Source organism: Leptonotus elevatus, chromosome 10, assembly GCF_054856555.1.
Source record: "Leptonotus elevatus isolate MCC_2025b chromosome 10, RoL_Lele_1.0, whole genome shotgun sequence".
Lineage (NCBI taxonomy): Eukaryota > Metazoa > Chordata > Actinopteri > Syngnathiformes > Syngnathidae > Leptonotus > Leptonotus elevatus.
In genome coordinates this window covers 6,314,573-6,334,264 of record NC_141248.1, presented here as the reverse complement: position 1 = coordinate 6,334,264, position 19,692 = coordinate 6,314,573, and the positions used below count along the sequence as shown (strand labels likewise).

Below are 19,692 nucleotides of genomic sequence, written 5' to 3'. Positions count from 1 at the left end.
ACAACAGTTATTTTTTGTGAAACTGCAGTGGGTGTTCTGTCCTCATGGGTCAGATTGGATCCCCTGACGGGCCCGTGGGCCATATGTTTGACAGGAAGCTATGGATCATTTCTTCCTCATAAAAATGTTAGTAGTTTTAGTGTGATGCACTAGTAGTTATAAATTAAAATAAAGTCATTGGTTGATGTAATTTGAGTCTCTTTCTACTATGTCTAGAATACAATTAGCATAAACCGAAATAGCAGTAGTTTGCCTTGTGCACAGAAATATGCCATATACATTATGTCACGTCCTCCCTTTTGCATATTTACTGAAGAGATGAGCGTCAAGCATCATAGAAGCGCAGATAAATTAGAATTATCCAGTGTGGTCTATTTCTACTCCTCCCAGGGATTTATCTTCCTACACGATCCATTTGAACGGGTGCTGTTACACAAGTAGGCATCCCTAAATGAGGATTGTGTAATTCCTGATAAAATATACATTCGTATTAGCTGCCAAGAGGAGGAACATGAAAAGTTGTTTTCTGGCACTGCCTTCAAGGTCCTCATTTGGAATACACTCAACAATGCTTTGTAGCATGTTTAAACATTATCCTAAGTAATCGGGGGGGAGGGCTCTTGAAGTTCTAACTAAGTAATGAAAAGATAAATTTGTATGCGCATCATTAAACATATATGCAGTGGGACAGCTGGCACAAAGCCAATCTAATCCATTTTTCTCATTGTATCTTTCCTTTTTTTATTTATTCAAAATGAACCAGGGCAAACAGCAACGTGTTTTATATCTTTTTAGGACAGATTGTAATCAGATTTTTTTCATAATGTAATTTACAGCCCAAATGTCAGAGCAAAGAAAATGAAGTAGTGCAATAATAGTGAACTTTAATGGACTTTTTCTGGTCCATATTTCCAAGCATCTTTATATTCTTTCTTTTTGGAGCCCTGGCTTGTCAGTACATCCTTTTCAGCACTCATTTCCTGTGCAGCACCCACTCTGCCCCTGATGCAAACTTTACACCCATTAACGATAACCATGTTATGCCTGTTATGGCTTCACGATAAATAATTAGGATAGCAGCAAGGAGGGGGTGGTGGAGAGTGGACTCAGCAGAGTCTGGCGATTTTTATTTTAGCCTGGTTTTCATCTACCGTTATGTCCTCTTGAATATACGAGAATTAGTACAGACCTAATTTAGTTTAAAAGCTGGACGATGAGGTTGCTGAAGCTGCTGCTCCCGTGACCCGACCCTGGATACTGTATGCGGAAGGAGATGAATGGATGGTTAAACTTTCCTTGTAAGCAATACGATTCACACATTTTATATAATAAGAATAGCACGTCATATAAAAGGGAATACACATACTGCAAAGTACACTGTAAATATGGTCTTACCATCATATGGTAATTAACAGTAATGCATCCACATTAGCAAAAAAAAAATACTTTTACAGCCAGGTTAATTACATTTTTACTTTTTACACATTTCAACTCTTTACAATTACAGTGGGGAATATGTATGAATTTGGATTGATGCATTCCGACATGTAATTATTGCAACTGAGCTCGTTTTGCATATGATACAAACCCCAATTCCAATGAAGTTGGGACGCAGTGTAACACATAAATAAAACCATATTACGATGGCTTGTAAATCCTTTTCAACCTATATTAAATTTTCCAAATATTCACTCATTTTGAATTTGATGTACTATATATATATATATATATATATATATATATATATATATATATATATATATATATATATAATGACTGAGACCATGATCCAGATGTGTGTGGAATTACAAAGCCTACTCAGGCAAAACACAACCTTGATGGTTGAAGCAGCTCCACTTGAGTGCATAGCAATTAAGTAGTAAAAAATTAGTTCTTCGGGGTCTGTCGTTTTCCTCACTGCTTTGTTTATTCCCTTGGCCATAGAGTATGTTAATATTGTGATAACTGAGCGATAAAGCTGTGAGGAAGTGAAGACGGTAGAAAAATGCGAGCTCATGAGCTCTTGGCCACAGAACACATTGTTGATTCTGAAGCCAATTATTATTACTGTACTTTTTTTTGTTTTTACAGCACTTTGAAAAATGTATATGCAAGGAGTTATGAATACAATGATTGCTTGCTTATTAACATTCTTTGTCACTTTGCACTTGTACCTATTCTACCATATAGTAGGTGTTTGAGATGTGATAATTTAATGTGCATCTTCCATTGTCTCATATTCTGCATATTATTTTTATTGTGTCATTCTTGAAATTTAAATGTAAATTCATGTATTAGAGGTAAAATGTTTAGTCATTTACATTTCCAGTTCATTCCAATGAGAATGTGCTCTAAATTGATTTGTCAAATGTAAATTGCCCTTGAAGTACAAGCAACTTGAAACCGAGAGAATTTGGTGGTTTTGGCTTCAAATCACAACATTCCTGTGAGTTATATTTAAAATCCACAAAGGCAAGTAATAATAATAAAAATGGTGTTTGTGACCTTCGCTATGCAACAGTTCCCCTTTTGTAATTGTAGCAATTTATAACAATCTTCTTGACTTTACAGATATGCAGGTAACGACCACAGGTGGTCACTTCCGTTAATCATCCATTCCCGTCGATGACGATGTCCACCTTTCACCTTTCATCATGTGATGTTCACAAGCTGAGCCCTCGGTTACTGAGATGTCATTTTCAGTCAATTGCAAGTGGCAGTACAGGACAAAATGGCTGCCCCCTGAGATGTATAAAATCAGTTGGATTGTTCTACTTGATTTGTATTCCACAAATGCAATATTAATCAGAATGGTGTGTTTAGTCTTGTGAGGGCGCATAGAACATTTTGGACTTGACTTCCAACTTAAACGATGATACTGGCTTGTTGCTTTTTCCATGTCACCGCTTTCTGCTCCAAATGTTTAATTTTGAGCATTTATGACATGATGGATTGCTCTTCTTCTCCCACATCCACCCCCAAGATTTACAACCTTTTCTCATTAACATCTTTTAATTGGCTGTTGGACTAAGCTGAAAACAATGAGGCATTGATCTCTTTAAACATAATCACCTCATCCAGTCATTCAATGGTTGCTGTCACTGTGGGCCACTGAGAGAAAAATGACCGGCCAATGGCCCCATCGATGCCCTTCACTTCCCCTCAGTGAAGTCTGGAGTGCACAGCCACCCACTCCATCTTAGCAGGTTGGTTTAACCCCTTTTTGCTGTCTCGCAGGCTCAAAGGACAGCATCCATCACAGAACACACTTTTGCGGTGACAGCATAAACAGCGTACAGTTACCACTGATCAGTGAGCAACAGAATAAAAAAATATTTCAAACAAAATGCCCCGTTGTTCAAAAACCTTTCACTGCAAACTTTGTTTGAGGGGCCATTTTACTCTGCTATACAGTTACCACGTTCCATATTTGGTTAAGAACTTTTCTTCAAGACATGATTAGACGTGATTAGCAGATCTGTCTCACACTCAAAGTCGGCAGGTTTGGCTCATGCAATTTTGTTTAGAGTTTGAAAGTCTTTCCCATGATTGTGTGCGTTTCCTGTCGGTAAAATGACAAAGAAAAATAATTTATATCGATCACTGTAAAAACAAACAAACACATAATCAAGTTGTAACAACTTAAAATTATTGACATTTATAGCAACAATGTTAGTTAGTTACAATAAGGCTGTTTGCTCCAAAACTATATGATGCTTTAATTGAATGCTATTCATTTATGTCTTATGTCTGCACCAGTCACCAAGACAAATTCCTAGCACTGCCATGTGAAACTTATTCACTTACATGGCAATAAAACTGATTCTGATTCTGATTGATGAGTTGTTTAAGGAGCAAAAAAAGAATTGTTGACCAACTTTTAAAAAATTGCTTTAAGTGGTAACACACGATTGAATCCAAAATCAATATATTAAGTTAAATGAACATTAAACGTAATATATTCACTTTGGATTAACATTAAACATAAGACATTCACTTTGGATTAATTGAATTCAAACGTGTGTTACCACTTGAAGCGATTTTTTAAAAGTTAGTCAACAATTAAATTTGTAATCTTAAACTGGTTCAACAATTCTCTTTTTAGAGTATAGTATAGTATGAAAATCATAGAAAGCCACCACCATACCACAATGCAAAATACAGTATATATACAGAAGACAAATATAATGTAATTAATAGGCCGACCAAAAGTTGGAAGACATGTAAAGGCAGAAGCTTCAATTAGATCTCATTAAATTGTACAGAATGAAGTGGCCGCTGAGAGTAAATAGGAACATTTCCCAAAACAACACAGTGAACTCAGTAAAATCTTAAAGTTTAGTAGCCAGCCTTTATTCTCTCTACTACCTCAGCTCCCTATAGTGTGTGTGCGTGTGGGTGTGGGTGTGCGTGGGTGTGGGTGTGCGTGCGTGCGGGGTTTTGAAATTGATTAAAATAATATTTATTTATTTCAATGCTTGTTCATATCTGCAATTTGTTCTCTATGAGTTACATGGAATGCTGAAAAGTTTCCCAGTGTCATGTTTATTTGCTGCTCAGATATGTTATGATATCAGTTTAATCAAGAGAAAAGACATTTTAATGAACAAGACATGTCCTTGTATGACATTTGCAGGTCAGGCTGTGTCACCGACGACAACAGAGCTAATTTAAAGAGAATTTAATTGATGGGGGAATAAGGGATGTCTGTTTGTCCGTTGTCTGCACGTGTGTGTATTAGTAATCAGAAAAGCCTCCCTGGAAAGTTACTGACAAGATGTGAGCTTTTGCAGTGCCTATGATGCAACGTAAACTGCTTATTTACTCAGCTTTGACTGGAAAGCAAGTGCGCAGGTCAGAGGGTCACCAGTAAAATATTCAACAAGCCAACACATGGTGGGGTTTGGGGCTTTAACACACTCAAGTGGGTTCCCCCCTCCTACTTTTAGATTCTGTGTTGTGCCTTGTACTGGCCAGAAATCCCTAACAAGTGTTGAGAGAGGTGCATTAATAGTGCATGACACAGCAGTCCAGCGGGACTGCAACTGTTTGCCTCTTAATCCAAGATTCAGTGGCCTTTGGTCTGACCACAGCAGACATTGATGGAAATAGGAGAAGAAAACTCACCCAACTTGTATACCATAATCTGCTTGAAGGATAGTTCTGTAATTCATTTCAAACATTTGAAGAACCAATTTCAGCCACAGAAGCACACACTGGTTGTTGTCAGTGAGTATAAAAGGATCTTTTTCACCGCAAGAGTGTGCCCCGTAGAACTCGCTGAATAAGTAAAAGATACAAACACTATGCTATCTGCCATTTGTCCGCATTCCCCCATCTGCGCGTTCTCCAGTCGGTAGATCTGAGAGGATACGTGTAACATCCTGTTATTCTTCGCTCTTTTCTTCTGCGTCCCGGGAAGGGTTCCACTATAATTGTTGGACGCAGGTGTCTGTTGCAGTGCCTGTCAAGAAAAGATAAAGAGTTTTTCTCGGGGCGCAAGGAAAGGGGAGTGCAGTGATGGAGGGCCTCTCTCCTGCAGCTCCGCTGGCTGCATTAGCCCGTCGCTTTATAATTGTGTGAAGGGAGCACTTCCAATGGCTCCCTCATTACTCACTGGCATGGTTGCTACCTAGCAGGCAGACACACCTCGTCCTCTAGCACTCTCTCCCTGTCTCACTTATTCCAGGATGTCCCTCACCTCCATCAGTCCCTCCCATGGGCAATCCCCCTTATTGTTTTTTTGACCCTGGACCCCCATTGGCAGATATCACCTTTTCTTCTGAAAATATTTTTTTGACATCCTCCTTTATCAGCCAGCATACTATTGTGCTGCCTTTACGTTGAGTAATGCCGCCCAGGCCTTGGAGTTAATATTTGGGTGGTGGATTACCCAGAGTGACCAGACGTCCTGTTTCAATCCAATCCAAATCCACTTTATTTCTATAGCACATTTTATAAACAAGCATTTCCAAAGTGCTGCACATTGAGATCCGCACACTATCAAAAACATTAGATCTAGTAAAACCAACTATTAAAAAAAACTGTCAATAAAATATTATATTTGATAATCAAGTGCAGAATGTGACAGATGATACGAGCGTGTTTCCCAACGCCTGATTTTTGGACCAGACGTGCTTTGCAGTTTTGTATTCAATTATTGAGGCATGTTTTTTCCCACACACACACAAAGCACATGAAGCATTATTATGTATTTCTTGTCCATTTGTCCACAGAGGGAGGTACGTGTGAGGTGATTGCGGCCCACAGATGCTGTAACAAGAATCGCATCGAGGAACGCTCTCAGACCGTCAAGTGCTCCTGTTTACCAGGCAAAGTGGCAGGGACAACACGCAACAAACCCTCCTGTGTGGATGGTAAGGAAATACCCCTGACGGATTTACTCACGTCTTTTATAAATGACAAAAATGTCTGACAAGTAGATCTCTTTATGGATGGCTTGGAATTTCTCACTTGATTACAACACTGCATACAATGGCAGGTAGTCAGTCAGAATCAATACCAGAAACGAGGCGATTAAATGTATTGTAAGTTTGATGCTATGGTGGCTAGAATACACAAATAATGCGATTAAGCACTTGCCCAGTACATACGTTTTTTTATGTCTTGTGTTAATAATACAAATGCATACAACCATTAGGCAGGAAGAGGTTCTGTGCTTGTACGCATCAAGTGCTTGATCCAGAGTTTGTGAACACCTGAGCAAGGAGCATGTTGCAGATCACATTGCCCACGGCAGATCAGGCTAATGGAAATGAATAACTAATAAACAGGTCAGGGAAGCTCCAGGCTAGTGCACTTGAATTACCTCAGCTGAGGAAAACAATCAGGCAGAGGCACCTTTGCGGGGGAGAAAAGCAGGCAGGAAGTCACAAACCTACTCAGACAGAACTCTAATGCCCTCCTTCTGCCACAATATGGCTCCCCAATCTCAATCTTTTGACCTTAACCCCAGCAGGATGTCAAAGTGTTCACCCTTTGTGGAAAAAATGATGCGTAAAAAAAAAAGGAGTCCTCATTTAAAGACCTGTTACATGAGAGGCCAGACAGGCCCACTCCATGGACTCCACAGGGCTGGTTAGCCATCTGACACTTAAGATGATCAAGGAATATGAATTAACCATGAGACAAGGCTAACACATTGATGAAAATCTGAGTCCTTGGTCCTTGAGACGTTCTGATCTTTAGATGGAAACACTTGATGAAAAGACTTGGTTTTTGTCATATGTTGCAAATCTAAATTCACTTTAACAGAGTTGACTTTGTACAGCTAAATAATTTGACACTGTCTCTTCACCTTGGTGTGATACTCCCTCAAATATTTTTTTCCTCATACTTTCAGTCTGCCTTTGACTATTTTGTGACATAAGCCAATTTTAATTCTCAAAGAGTCAAAATCAGCACAATTTACAAACATGAATCAAAACCTCACATGGCAAGTTTCATCCTTTTCATCACCTGTCATGATTACTGGCATCATTGGAGCCTTGACAATGTGGTAGGGAAGAATAATTTGTAAAAAGATGGACCAGTGTCCAAAGTCAGCTGAGCCAGCCAGACTCCAGACTCAAACCCGCAATCCCATTGAGGGTAAGCACCACAAAAGATGAATGGATAAAAGCAACAACTTTAACGACCTCTATCCAATCTCCAAGCTGTAAAATAATTGAAAGAACTGTTGCAGCACAGATCAATGCTCACCTTTCCAACCATAATACTTATAAACAATTTAAATCTGGTTTCCGCCAATTCTACAGCATTGATGATTCTGGACTCCTTTTCCTACTCATCATTCATCGTTTGACACAATATATGACACTCAACACTCATCAACAGACTCTCAGCCAGTGGAATTTTTGACACTGCACTCAACTGGTTCACCTCATATTTTTCACACTCAGAATATTTAAGTAAAATCCTTCTCATTAGATCATTCCTCCATTTTCTCTGGTGTTCCCGCAAGGCTCTTTCCTTGGTCTGATTCTTTTTTCTTAAAGGTATTATATCACGGTATTTTTAAGCCCTTCCACAGTTAGCTATAGGCATATAATAATTAAATCTTACCTTTGACACCATTTATTAAATTAAATATTAGGTATTTTGCTGGGTATTTATATTTATGTATATAACGCGGAAGTAAAATGCCCGGTTCAGTAAAACCCCGTCTCTCCCCGTGTGGTTGGCGCGCCCCTCTTGTCCGAGCCGGCTGATGCGCGCATCGCCCACAAAACACTGGCGCGCTGCCTTCGAGCACTCCTCTGAATGGCGTCTTCTTTAATTTTTGTGGAAATTGGATGGATGTTCAATTCTTCAATGAACATTTGAAACAAAACGGCTCCTTGTCGCAAGAAATTCTTATTGAAGAGAAGAGGAGGAGAGGGAAGAAGAGAGAGAGAGAAAAAAGAAGAAAAAAACGAATGGGATGCAAACACAGCACATTCTGCTTACAGGGTGAGTGCGTTAACCATTAGACCATTCATTCGGTTAGGTTCAACAGCGCAGAAATTTTACTTGTCGTTTACACAAGTGTCAGCCATGGAACCTTTCTGGGAATTTAGGACGGCTAATTGGCATTACAAATGTGAAGTATAATTGATTGCTTTGAATTAATTTGGACAGAATGTTTACTGATAAAGGCTACTTGTATTACTATCCTGCGGGCGTGGAGGTCTCAGAGAAAGTGTTTAGTCCGAAGCAGTACGGGGGTGGGTCCGCACCTAATGACATCACAAAGTGAGCACCTGCTCGTTTTCTCGAATTGGGAGGGGCTGGTGCTTGGAGAGCAGAATGACCAAGAATTTCTCATAGAGGGGCGAATGGAGGAAAACACCACTTTGGTAATGTCTTTGGAGAGGAATTAGCATTTTAACGTGTCTAAAAGCTCCAAAAAGTTGATTTTTCACGTTACCATTGTTACCCTACTTTAATCTACATTCTCCATGTTAGCCATATCTTTTGGAAAATATTACGTTCATCCAACTACTATGTGGATGTCACCCGGCTCTATCCAGCAACTCCTCTTGCTGCCCTCTCTGCTCCATAATTCATATAAGATCCTCCCCCTCACATTTAAAGCCATCAATAAACTCACAACCACACTTATTTATTTCAGGGGGCCAAACTAAATGATGAGGCTAGCTGTATCAAACCCGTGGGCTCTGAGTGTGACACCTGTGGTCTACAATGCCACAGTGACTGTGATCGGTGCATTCTGAGCAGAGTTGAGCAAAATTCCAATTGTAGAACTGCATTTTGGTTAAACAAATACCATGCTGTGTGGCAGTATGATAGCAGACAGCCTTTAATGCCCCTGTCGCTCAATTAGTGAAAAATCATGGATTTTGTTTCACTTACCTGACAACAACCTCACTTGAAAAGACAGCAACTGAATGGTTGAAGACAATTGATCATAACTGTGTAAAATGCAGTAAGCGATCCCACTCTGTACGTCTTTGACATTCAGTGGAAGATGATGAAAACAGCACAGTGCTTATTTTGTCATTTCACTCTCATGGGCACAAGCATACTGCGTGAAAACTCTTCACAGATTCAGGCAAGTAAACAAACTGAAGTGCAACTTGTGCCAGATGTACATCACAGCACTTTACTCTGAGTAAAAATGTTACCGTCACAATGAGATTTTTTCATGACAATCTAAAAATGTGACTCAGTGCTTATGATCATTGCCATGCTCACCGAACACAGGAATTTGTGACGACAGTACTGTATATCTTGCAGCGTGTGACATTTTTTTCACTGCGTCATGAAAAAAAGTTTAAAATAGAAGTTGGGTACAATCAGGCAAATCAAAGAGTACCTTACAACGATTCAGGCACAGAAGTAGACGCTATTGTTAACACTTATTGCCTCAGTGGGTTTGGGTCCCCCAGCCAGAAATCTTCAGTCAGTGAATCGATTAACAAGCACTTAAAGGTGGAGGAGTGATAAAAATGAAAAAGACAAGCCAGTGAACAGCAACACAGCAGTATTGACCGCAAATGTGCCACAAATAAGATGACCTCGACTCCTGATTAAGGCAATTTCTTTATTTAGGTCATTCACATTCAACTGGGATAATTTTCACCAACTTTATTTGGTGCTAAAACCACATGAGATGTAGTCATTAGTCACACTTCGCAAAAACATCATTGAGCAGTTTTGATCTGTGTTGTCAGACTTGGTGGAATAAATGGACTGTCCCAGATAGAATTTTCTCTACGTGTCCCAGTTGTTGTTAATATTCCATCTAGAATGAGCAATGATTCTGCAACAAGGTTGATTTTATCTCCCCGCTAGTTGCCACCCACTGCCACTGTTGCCATACACAGGTTACATGCCCACAATGATTAGCAATCTTAGACAAATGAATTGTTTTTATATAAAAAATAATCTGTTTTCAGGGGGGCGTTTGTTGTGGAAACACAGGCAGAGCCTAAAGGAAAGTGTTGGTCATTATCTTTAGCTAAATTTGTAGTCTCTCTGATGGGCTGTTCATTATCAGTTATTAACATCTAAATCCAACATCAAAGCGCATGGTGAACATAGATCCAATTGTTGTGTGAGTTGTTTGCACCAAAGTATTATAAACTAATTTCACGAATGCTAAAAATCAAGCAGGAAGTTATTCAAGCTGCTGACCATTTAATTCATTTGCTGGGTGTCAGATAATTTCTTGTCTCCAGAGGTCACTGATGTCACGATGATGACAGCACTGCTGGTTTATCACAGGTAACCAGAAGGTCAATTTTGGTGGTTTAACAGAATTTGAATTGCACAGGTATATGGCCATTTTTACATATTTTTTATTTTAACAAACGTCCTAATCAGATACGAACACGACCATTGATTTCATTAAGTTCATGCAACTTTAAAGAAAAATGCTATATTGGGATAGACAGACCCGTCACCAGAGTTCAGGCTTAAGGGGGGCACATGAAATGCATGGGGGGGCAATTATTATGAATACCCTACAGACAGCATTAACTTGCCCCATTTATTTGGATAAATCCACGTAGCACTGCCGTGCATCCATCCATTGAATGGTGCCCGCTGACCAGTATTATCATAGACAGCATTTACAGTACAAATAAAGTAAAGTATAAAAAAAAGAAAGAGTAATGTAAATGTAAAAATAGATAATAATAAGAAGAAGAAGAAGACAGTTCAAAAAACACACATCAGAATTGAAATGTTGAAGCTCATAGGCGATGTCCTAAACACAAAAAGCAATGATGCAACAATGAGTCATCATTTTGAAGTTTCTCATCAATTTTCTATCCTACATCATTAATATATGTTCCCATGGCAACAATTCCATTCATTCTGCTGGTTTGTGAACATTTCCTGTGGTTAATCAAACAGCATCATCGTCCTCAGGTTCTGTCTTTGACAATTTTCTCTGTGGCAGCGTCTCTCAGCATCCACGCACAATTTCTTCGGGAGTTGCAATTTCTTGTTTCAGTTGCTATTGAAGCTTTTTGGCTGGAGATACAGAGATGTGACGACAGCGTGTGTGGGGAGGCGTCACGCTCAGTAGGGGTCTGCTGTCAGATTATCCCTGTAGTGGGAATTGATTATTAGCTTTGACAGGGAGAACTATGTCCCAGTTATGTCACAGCCAACGAGGCTCTTAGTGAAGAACATCCCTTTTAACAAGTCAAACGCTCATATCTCTGCAGCCTCGCTCATCACCACACTTATCCCAGTCTATGTCTAACTTAAGCCCCCGGCCATAGTTTGGACACCACCAAAAAGGTGAAAATTGCACACACACACACACACGTTCATCTCGACCACAGGCTGGCGGATGTCCTTACAACACGCATACGCCCGACTCATGTTGTCATGTAGCTGCTGTAGCAGTAAACTCGCAACAAGAGGCGCATGCAGATGCCCGCTCATCGCTGATCACTGATGGGGAATGAACCCTTCTGTTCTGCCGCGGGTGCATATAGCCGAGCATGACAGGTTGTCATGGTACATTTAAGATACATCCAGGGGGGGGGACACACACACGGATGGTAAATGGAAATGCTACAAATGTTCCATTGCTGGTCAAGCAGATGGTGAAATGTTTGCTTGCAGTACAGTAAAATGTGCAGGACCAGCTCCAAAATTATTTTCTTAGTTCAGGGTGCGCTGTAATCATTTAATTTGCATTAAATGCTTAAAATGACATATTGTACTTATGTTAATTTTGAAAATTCTAAAGTAATGAAATAGTAGCGGAAAGAAAAGAACTAAAGATATGAATATTCACATATGGATTGGACAGAATGAGCCCCTTATGAGGTTTAAACGCTCATTACCCTAACATTAACGCTCTTCTTCTTCTGATGCTCACTCAGGCAAACTCTGGAAAAGTGGGGCAAACATTGAATACTTCTGGGTGTGAAAAGATGCTTGTACTTTTTGGGGAGTCAGGGATAACCACTATGAGCTCATGTGATCTGATTTGAGAAACACACAAACAAGGCAAATCCTTGTGCTGGAGTTGCTGTGATGAAGAAATAAAAACAATTGGCTTGCCCCCCCACCCCCCCAAAAAAAACGTCAATTCGTTATTTGCAATCTCCTCAATCTTCCATGGAAATGTTATCATCGAGGAGTCGAGCAAATCATCTGAGCAGAAAGGAGGGGCAAAAAAAATAGGCATAATTCGATGGAGACATCTGCATCATCTTCATAACTGTCACAATTAGAGACAGACTGGGAACAAAATTCGACCCAGGAAAATATTTGTCCTAATCCGATTCGACGACGGGGGTACTACTGCCGACATCCAGCGAATACTATTCGTAGGTCAGTGCCGAGGGAAGGGAATGCGCATGGCGGCCTGTGACATACGTAATTAATATTTGTCAGAATGGTTTCAATAAGTTCTCCAGAAATTCCCGATGGCCAGTCCAGTCTGCCCATGACTGTCATTGCATTGTTACAACCGCACAACTGATGACTCTGTACATCGTTCCCACAGCTGTCATTGGTTGTTACTACTGTACAGCATAACATTACATTACATAAAGACGCCATACTTATGTGTATGAGAACATCCAGCTTTACATGACCAGGATTTTTTTCATCTGATCACAGATTGGCGATCAAGGAGTTTGAAGAAAACGATAACAAATCACTGATTTGATTAGAAGATGGAGCAACATTTCTATTAACTCATTCACTGCCATTGACGGCTATAGACGTCAAATATTCATTTTTAACTATTTTTATTAGTTTAACATTTTTTTCCCATTTTTGTTAACAAGAGTATGAAAACCTAGAATTTTTTAGAACAGACATAAAATGTGTGATTAATTGTGAGTTAACTCATAAAATCATGCAATTAATTACGATTAAAACATTTAATCGCCTAATTTTTAATAATCTTTTCTTTAATCGCATCAGGCGATTAAAAATTGTAATTGTAATTAATCGCATGACTTCAATAGTTAACTCACGATTAAACATAAATGTTATATCTGTTCTAAATGTACAATTAAAAAATGGTTGTGTTTTCATACTCCTGTTAACAAAAGTGGAAAAAAATTGTAACTAATAGAAATAGTTCAAATTAATTTTTGACGTCAATAGCCGTCAATGGCAGTGAATGAGTTAAGAAAAACCTTACAATCTATAGTCGACCGCCGCCATTTGCGGGGGATAGAGACTGGCGAAAATCAATGTGTAATTGACGTCAATTGAATAACAGGGAAAAAATCTTCAAAAAATGCTGATAAACATTAAATATAACATGTAATGTCTTAATTCAGGAGCCAATCAATGATGTCATTAATTGATCAGGCAAATTAAGATTACTGATTTTGCATAAAATGCTAAATATCGTCTGATCCCGATCCAGCCAATCAGATCGGTATAAAGTCTCATGAACATGCTGTACATGATGAAGCTGAAGTACATTTTGCCTTCGACTTATTTTGACTTTCTTTCGGCAGTGAAAGCAAATTGCTTAACTTACCCATAAGCACAGGTTACATCACTGGCTTTAATACTGGCTTGTGCACTTTTAAATGTAAATTAATCCCTATTGATTAAAAAAAGATAGAGAGATGAAAAGAAAAAAACATCTTAAAATCTTCATTTTTCATCAATTGATTTAAAATAAGTCAACCATGCTCTCAGCGACGTGCCAAGTTAAAAGACATTAACTATTCATTAAACCCATGGTCACGAATTTTGACACAGACAGAAATCAATTCTCCTCGTCACACATCACGATGTTCAAACATTCTGCTACCTGGCAGGGAGGAATGTGCGACAGACTTCTATCCATCACAGATCTCTTACCATTGAGCTGACAGATGCGCTTTTGTTAAAGGTTCACATCTATTCATGTTTATCAATTCAAGTCCCATACTCACTTGTTTGTCCAACAAAACCGTCTGCAACGAACATCTTGAATCTTGTTTGATTCACTTGTTTGTATTTTTCTTATCTGTATTTGTAGCCCATGTATCATGTTTGTACACTACTTTGTCACGATGTATCAATGCCTGATCCTGCCAGATTCAGACAGCCGTAGTCATTTAAGAGATTATTTTTGATTCCAGCTTTCAAAGTCATCCTACAAGCAGCCACTGAAACAGAGAAGAGTGGTGGCAGATTGGCAGAGAGTGATGAACAGAGAAAGCATACATTTGAAGACAATCAAATACAATGAAAAAAAATAAGATTGTGAAACAAGACAAATACAATTAAAGAACAAGATATATTGCAAAATGACAAATCACTTTAAGTGTGTATACTTATCTGGAGACCATTCCAATCTTGTAACATTTTCACTAAATGTCAGTATATTTAATTAGATAACCAATTCAATTGAAAATTGCAAACACAAATTCATAATTAAATTACTAATTGGCCATCAAAATGTCTCACTTTTGTGACTAAATGCCATCTTGTTGCCAGCGATGCTTTGACATGCTGATTAGGTATACTCTCTTCTAACTCACAATAATAGGAGCCTGATTTAAATTAAAATACTTCATAAAATATTATTGAGTTGGCAAGGCAATGTTGGACTTTAGACTGACGGGTCCTGGCAGCTAGCAAAACAGTATTAATTGGGAGTGTACATGTTATAAATGTGGCGCTTTTATGAACAAAGAAAAAAACATTGCAATGATGTTCAGATAATTTTTACTTCAAAGGTTGCTTGTACATTCATTAAACAAACTGCTGGTGTCTTTCCAACACTTTGTACTTCTTAATAGTTACTTTTTAGGTGACCCCAAAACCATTAACATTGCATCATCAAAGACAGCAAGCTATTTTCAACGCTTAAGATTGGCCAATAATTTGTAAATAAATAAATAATAACACCATTGGATTGACCAATGGTATAGTTTTAGGGAAAAAAAATTAAATTTATAATATTGTCACTTATGAGGTTTCGACCCGAGGCCAGCAAAATATAAGACTGAAATGAATATACTCAACTCAACTTAATTTATAAAGCACACAAAACAAGCATTGCTGTATACAAAGTGCTGTACATGCAGTAAAAGAGAAGTAAAACAAGAACAAAACAAACATTGTAAGTAAGTATACAAGTAAATAAAATCTACATTAATAAATGAATAACAAGAAGTAGGTAAGTGAATAAATAAATAAATAGAATAAACATCAAATTCATAACACAAAATTGAGCGGAAGGTCGTTCCAAAGGGAGCGACCAGCAACTGCAAAGGCTTGATCCCCTCTAAGCCTCCACTTTGTCCGCGGTACCTCCAAATTTTATATGGTCTGTGTAGAAGTGAAGGAGCTCACCGAGGTAAGGTTGGGCAAAACCATTTAGTGATTTAAAAACAAATAAAATAATCTTAAAATGGACTGGGCAGCCATTGAAGAGAGACCAGGATAAGGGTTATGTGCTCCCTCTTACGGGCACCAGTTAGGAGACGAGCAGCAGCATTTTGGACCAGCTGGAGACGCTTGAGGGAGGACTGGCTGATTCCAAGATAAAGTGCATTACAGTAATCCAGCAGAGATGTAACGAAGGCATAGATTACCGTGTCTAAGTGCTGCTGAGATAGAAGAGTCTTTACCTTAGCCAGCTGCCTAAAATGAAAAAAGGTGGATTCGACAACAGCAGCAATTTTTCCGGTCCAGTTTAAACTCCCTGTCCACCCAAGTTTGAGACTGTTGGCTTAAGATAGTGTGCCAAAGGACCCAAGTCAGTAGGATGAGAAGGGCCACTGGGACCAAAGACCATCATTTCAGTTTTCTTCTCATCGAAGTTCAAGACATTTAAAGCCATCCAGGCTTTGATTTCCTCCAGACATGACAAAAGTGGCCTCAATGAGAAAGCGTCCTTTTTCCTAAGCAGGACGTAGATCTGACTGTCATCCGCATAGCAATGAATAGAAATCCCATGTTTTCTTCGGATGGAGCCCAAGGGCAGTAAGTATAATGAGAACAGTAGGGGACCCAAAATAGAACCGTGTGGAACACCATTTGACAGTGGGGCAGTGCGGGACTCGGAGCACCCAAGGACAATACAGAACATTCTGTCAGCCGAATACGATCTAAGCCACTTAAGAGCACTACTACTAATGCCCACCTGGTACTGTGGTCCACTGTATCAAACGCTGCAGTAAGATCTAACAGAACGAGATATACAGTCCATAGTCTCCAGTGTCATTTGCCACGAGGATGTCATTCAAAACTCATGTGTCGTCTTAAACTACTGTTGATAATGCTATCTTACTTGGGAGAACCTCTTTGAAGAAATGAGGGGGAACAGAATCATATGGGGAGCCGGATGGCTTAATCTGGCGAACGACATCTTCTGAAGAGCTCAATGAAATGGCTTCAAATTAATTTAGCACCACCAAGCAAGGGACCTGAACACAGGGGTCAGAGTCTTTCAAGATTTGATAGGAGACTTGCAAGTTTTTTTTTAACCTTCGTTCAGCTTTGGCAGCACGTGTTTTTGAATTGAATCAAGGCTCAGGTCTGACTTTTGACCGCACGGTTTTGAATGACTGCTAAAATATTAAGTGATCTAAATGCATTTTTTTTGTTTTTTTAAAGCCATATTTTCTGTGTGGGTGAGCGTATGAATGTGTTGAGGCTTACTTGCTCCATGGGCGTCATGGCAACAGCCTGCCATGTGTCAACAAAAAAAATAATGAGGTTACTAGAAATATATATATATATATATTTTTAAAGGCCTTTTCATTAGCCTGGAATTAAACTGTAGATCTAAGAGCTCAATTCCAATTTAGTGCTAGATGTTTTGTTTGTTTGTCTATCTGTCTGTCCTGTCTGTTCGTTTGTTTCTTTGTTTGTTTCCACTGTACCTGTAAATGCTGTTTTATGTGCATTCAGCTGTCAACAGCATTTCTACAACCACATCCATGTCAACAAAAGTCAAGTGAGACTGTGTTAATATGTGTGTACCAAATTTGTTTTTCTTGTTGCAAACAATGTAATTTGATTAAATTGTACTTTCTAAATATATTTTTATTATTTTGTTGCCAGATTTCGAAGGTGTTCTGGTGTCTGATTTCCTTTATTTACTCTTTGATTGATACACGTCTGCAAAATTAACATTTACTCGCTAATTAATGAGAGAAGTGAGATGAAAAAGTTGAGGCATCTTCCTGTCATATTCCTGACATACTGTTGTATATGAGAATATAAGAACTGCGACATTGCATCTGGTTAGTTGTGTCCTCAGTGTGACCTACTATGACCACTGAACCTCTTAAAAGGGCAACTGAACAAAAGGTTAGCTAAGATGCACGGCATTCCAAAGATGAATTCATGTCTACACAGGAAAGGATGTTTCCTTCTCACCTTGAAGTAAACATTTGGAGATCTCGAGGATTCCCAGATGAGTGAATCTTTTCAGGAGGAACAAAGACCAAATTGATAGTGTTCATAGAAGAGGGAACATTGTGAGTAAGAGTATTGCAACAGCTCTGGTGTTTTGGATGAGTCATCAATATTTGGCACCAGTATTTTGTTCTCTGCGGTCCACTGGTCATCATCTGAAACAGAGAACAGCTGTCTCAGGAAGAGGAAGATATCACATTCAAGTTTAGGGGAACTTTCAAATCGTTCCTTGAAGTTTTCTGCCAGACTCCAAATCCTTCAGCATTGGATATTCTTGCATGTGGTGCTTTTCACATGCTCCCGCAGATGTGAAAAATGCAACTTTCTACCATGAATGTCTCTCTCCAGAATGTGCAGCTTTATCTGGAAAGCTTTGTACAGCAACCATGTGTTTTTTGCCTTGTCGTTGCATATTTTGGTCATTTATTGATGGGACGTGATGCTGCACAAAAAAAAAACATCTCCCATCACCTTCTTACTACCTTTTTTGCTCTGCTGATTAGACAAAGTTGATACACGTTCACATACCTTTGCTCAGCCAGTGAACATCATTATGCAGCAAAAGAGCCTTATGCTCAGCTGACATTTCCACAGACCTGAACTCACTTGAACTAAGTTAACAAGTTTTGTCACTACTATCCATCACGTCTCGCATTTCTCCACGTAGTTCATTATGCAGCAGTTTTGTGTATGATGCAGTGAAATGTCAGCATTTCAGGGCTGACAGCGGAAAGCCTGCTCACCAGGCCCGTACTCTGTCCCAACATCCATGGAGCTTTGTCCATCACAATTTACACTTTTTTTTTAGTGTCAAATCAAAGCCCTTCTTCTTGAAAAATAGTTCCAACTCATTAAAGATAATTTACCGGGTTGTGCACCCCAGTAGAGGAAGCAAACAAAGTTGCTCTTCCCTAAATGTCTTCCCGTTTAAAAAAGAAAACGTGCAATTTAAAGCACACACTTTTTAATGAACCTGACATCAGTGAATGGCCTCTTCCCTTTAGTAATTGAGTCCATGAAGTTCTCCAGTGCCGATGTTGATTTATACATAGTAGAAACGGGCTGCTCGTATCATGTTGACGTTCGCTATTCTGTGTTGATGCTGATCCGATTTTTGTTGGGTAATTGGCATTGAAGCTAGTGTTAGTAGCGTTGAAATGCCACTTTAGATTCTTACCTTCGCTGACAGCAACAGTCTGTGTGCATATTGAGCACTGTTTTGCATTGGCGAGGTCCAGTAAAAACAAAACTCTTCTGTCCACCTACACTTGAACTGACGAGTGGGCAATTTACAAACCTTTGATAGAGACCCAAACTGAAACTATTTGTTAACAAAATATTGTTGAAATAAGTATTTTCATCAAAATAAGGGTTTATATGCAAATATATACACAATACATAACAAAATATTAGACTCAAACAAAGACTGTAGATTTATGCTGCCATGGCAAGGTGAAGTGAAATATTTTTTACTAAATTCGGCTGATTCTGCTTTCCTTGCCAATCAAAGCCGGCGACGAGTCGTCGCAGAGATCCTATTGAAAAACTAGAACAGCCACTCTCACCCATATTTAGTGCAGTCCGTTTTAAGCAACCACCGTGAACAACACATGCGAGACAGGCGCCACATGTGTCTATTAGTCATCAGTGACATGGGCGTCCGTCAATGACAGACTGAGAGGACCGTCGGTACTTTACCCGATTAGTTGACGATTACACTGATTGATGAAAACCCACTCGTTGCTTAGTCCGTCAGTTTTTTGTCATTCTTCAGCAAAACGGACATTTGTCATTGACGGACTGATGGACACTCTG

The 19,692-nt window shown here is 39.1% G+C and overlaps 1 protein-coding gene across 2 annotated transcripts in view; it reads left to right on the top strand.

Annotated features, from left to right (window-relative positions):
• Window positions 1-19,692, top strand: part of tafa1b (TAFA chemokine like family member 1b) — a 149,518-nt gene that overhangs the window by 112,681 nt on the left and 17,145 nt on the right. For both annotated transcript variants that reach the window (XM_086087786.1, XM_086087785.1), the window contains exon 3: window positions 6,237-6,377. In XM_086087786.1, the coding sequence (XP_085943912.1) occupies window positions 6,237-6,377 (141 nt within the window). The remainder of the gene's footprint in view (window positions 1-6,236; window positions 6,378-19,692) is intronic.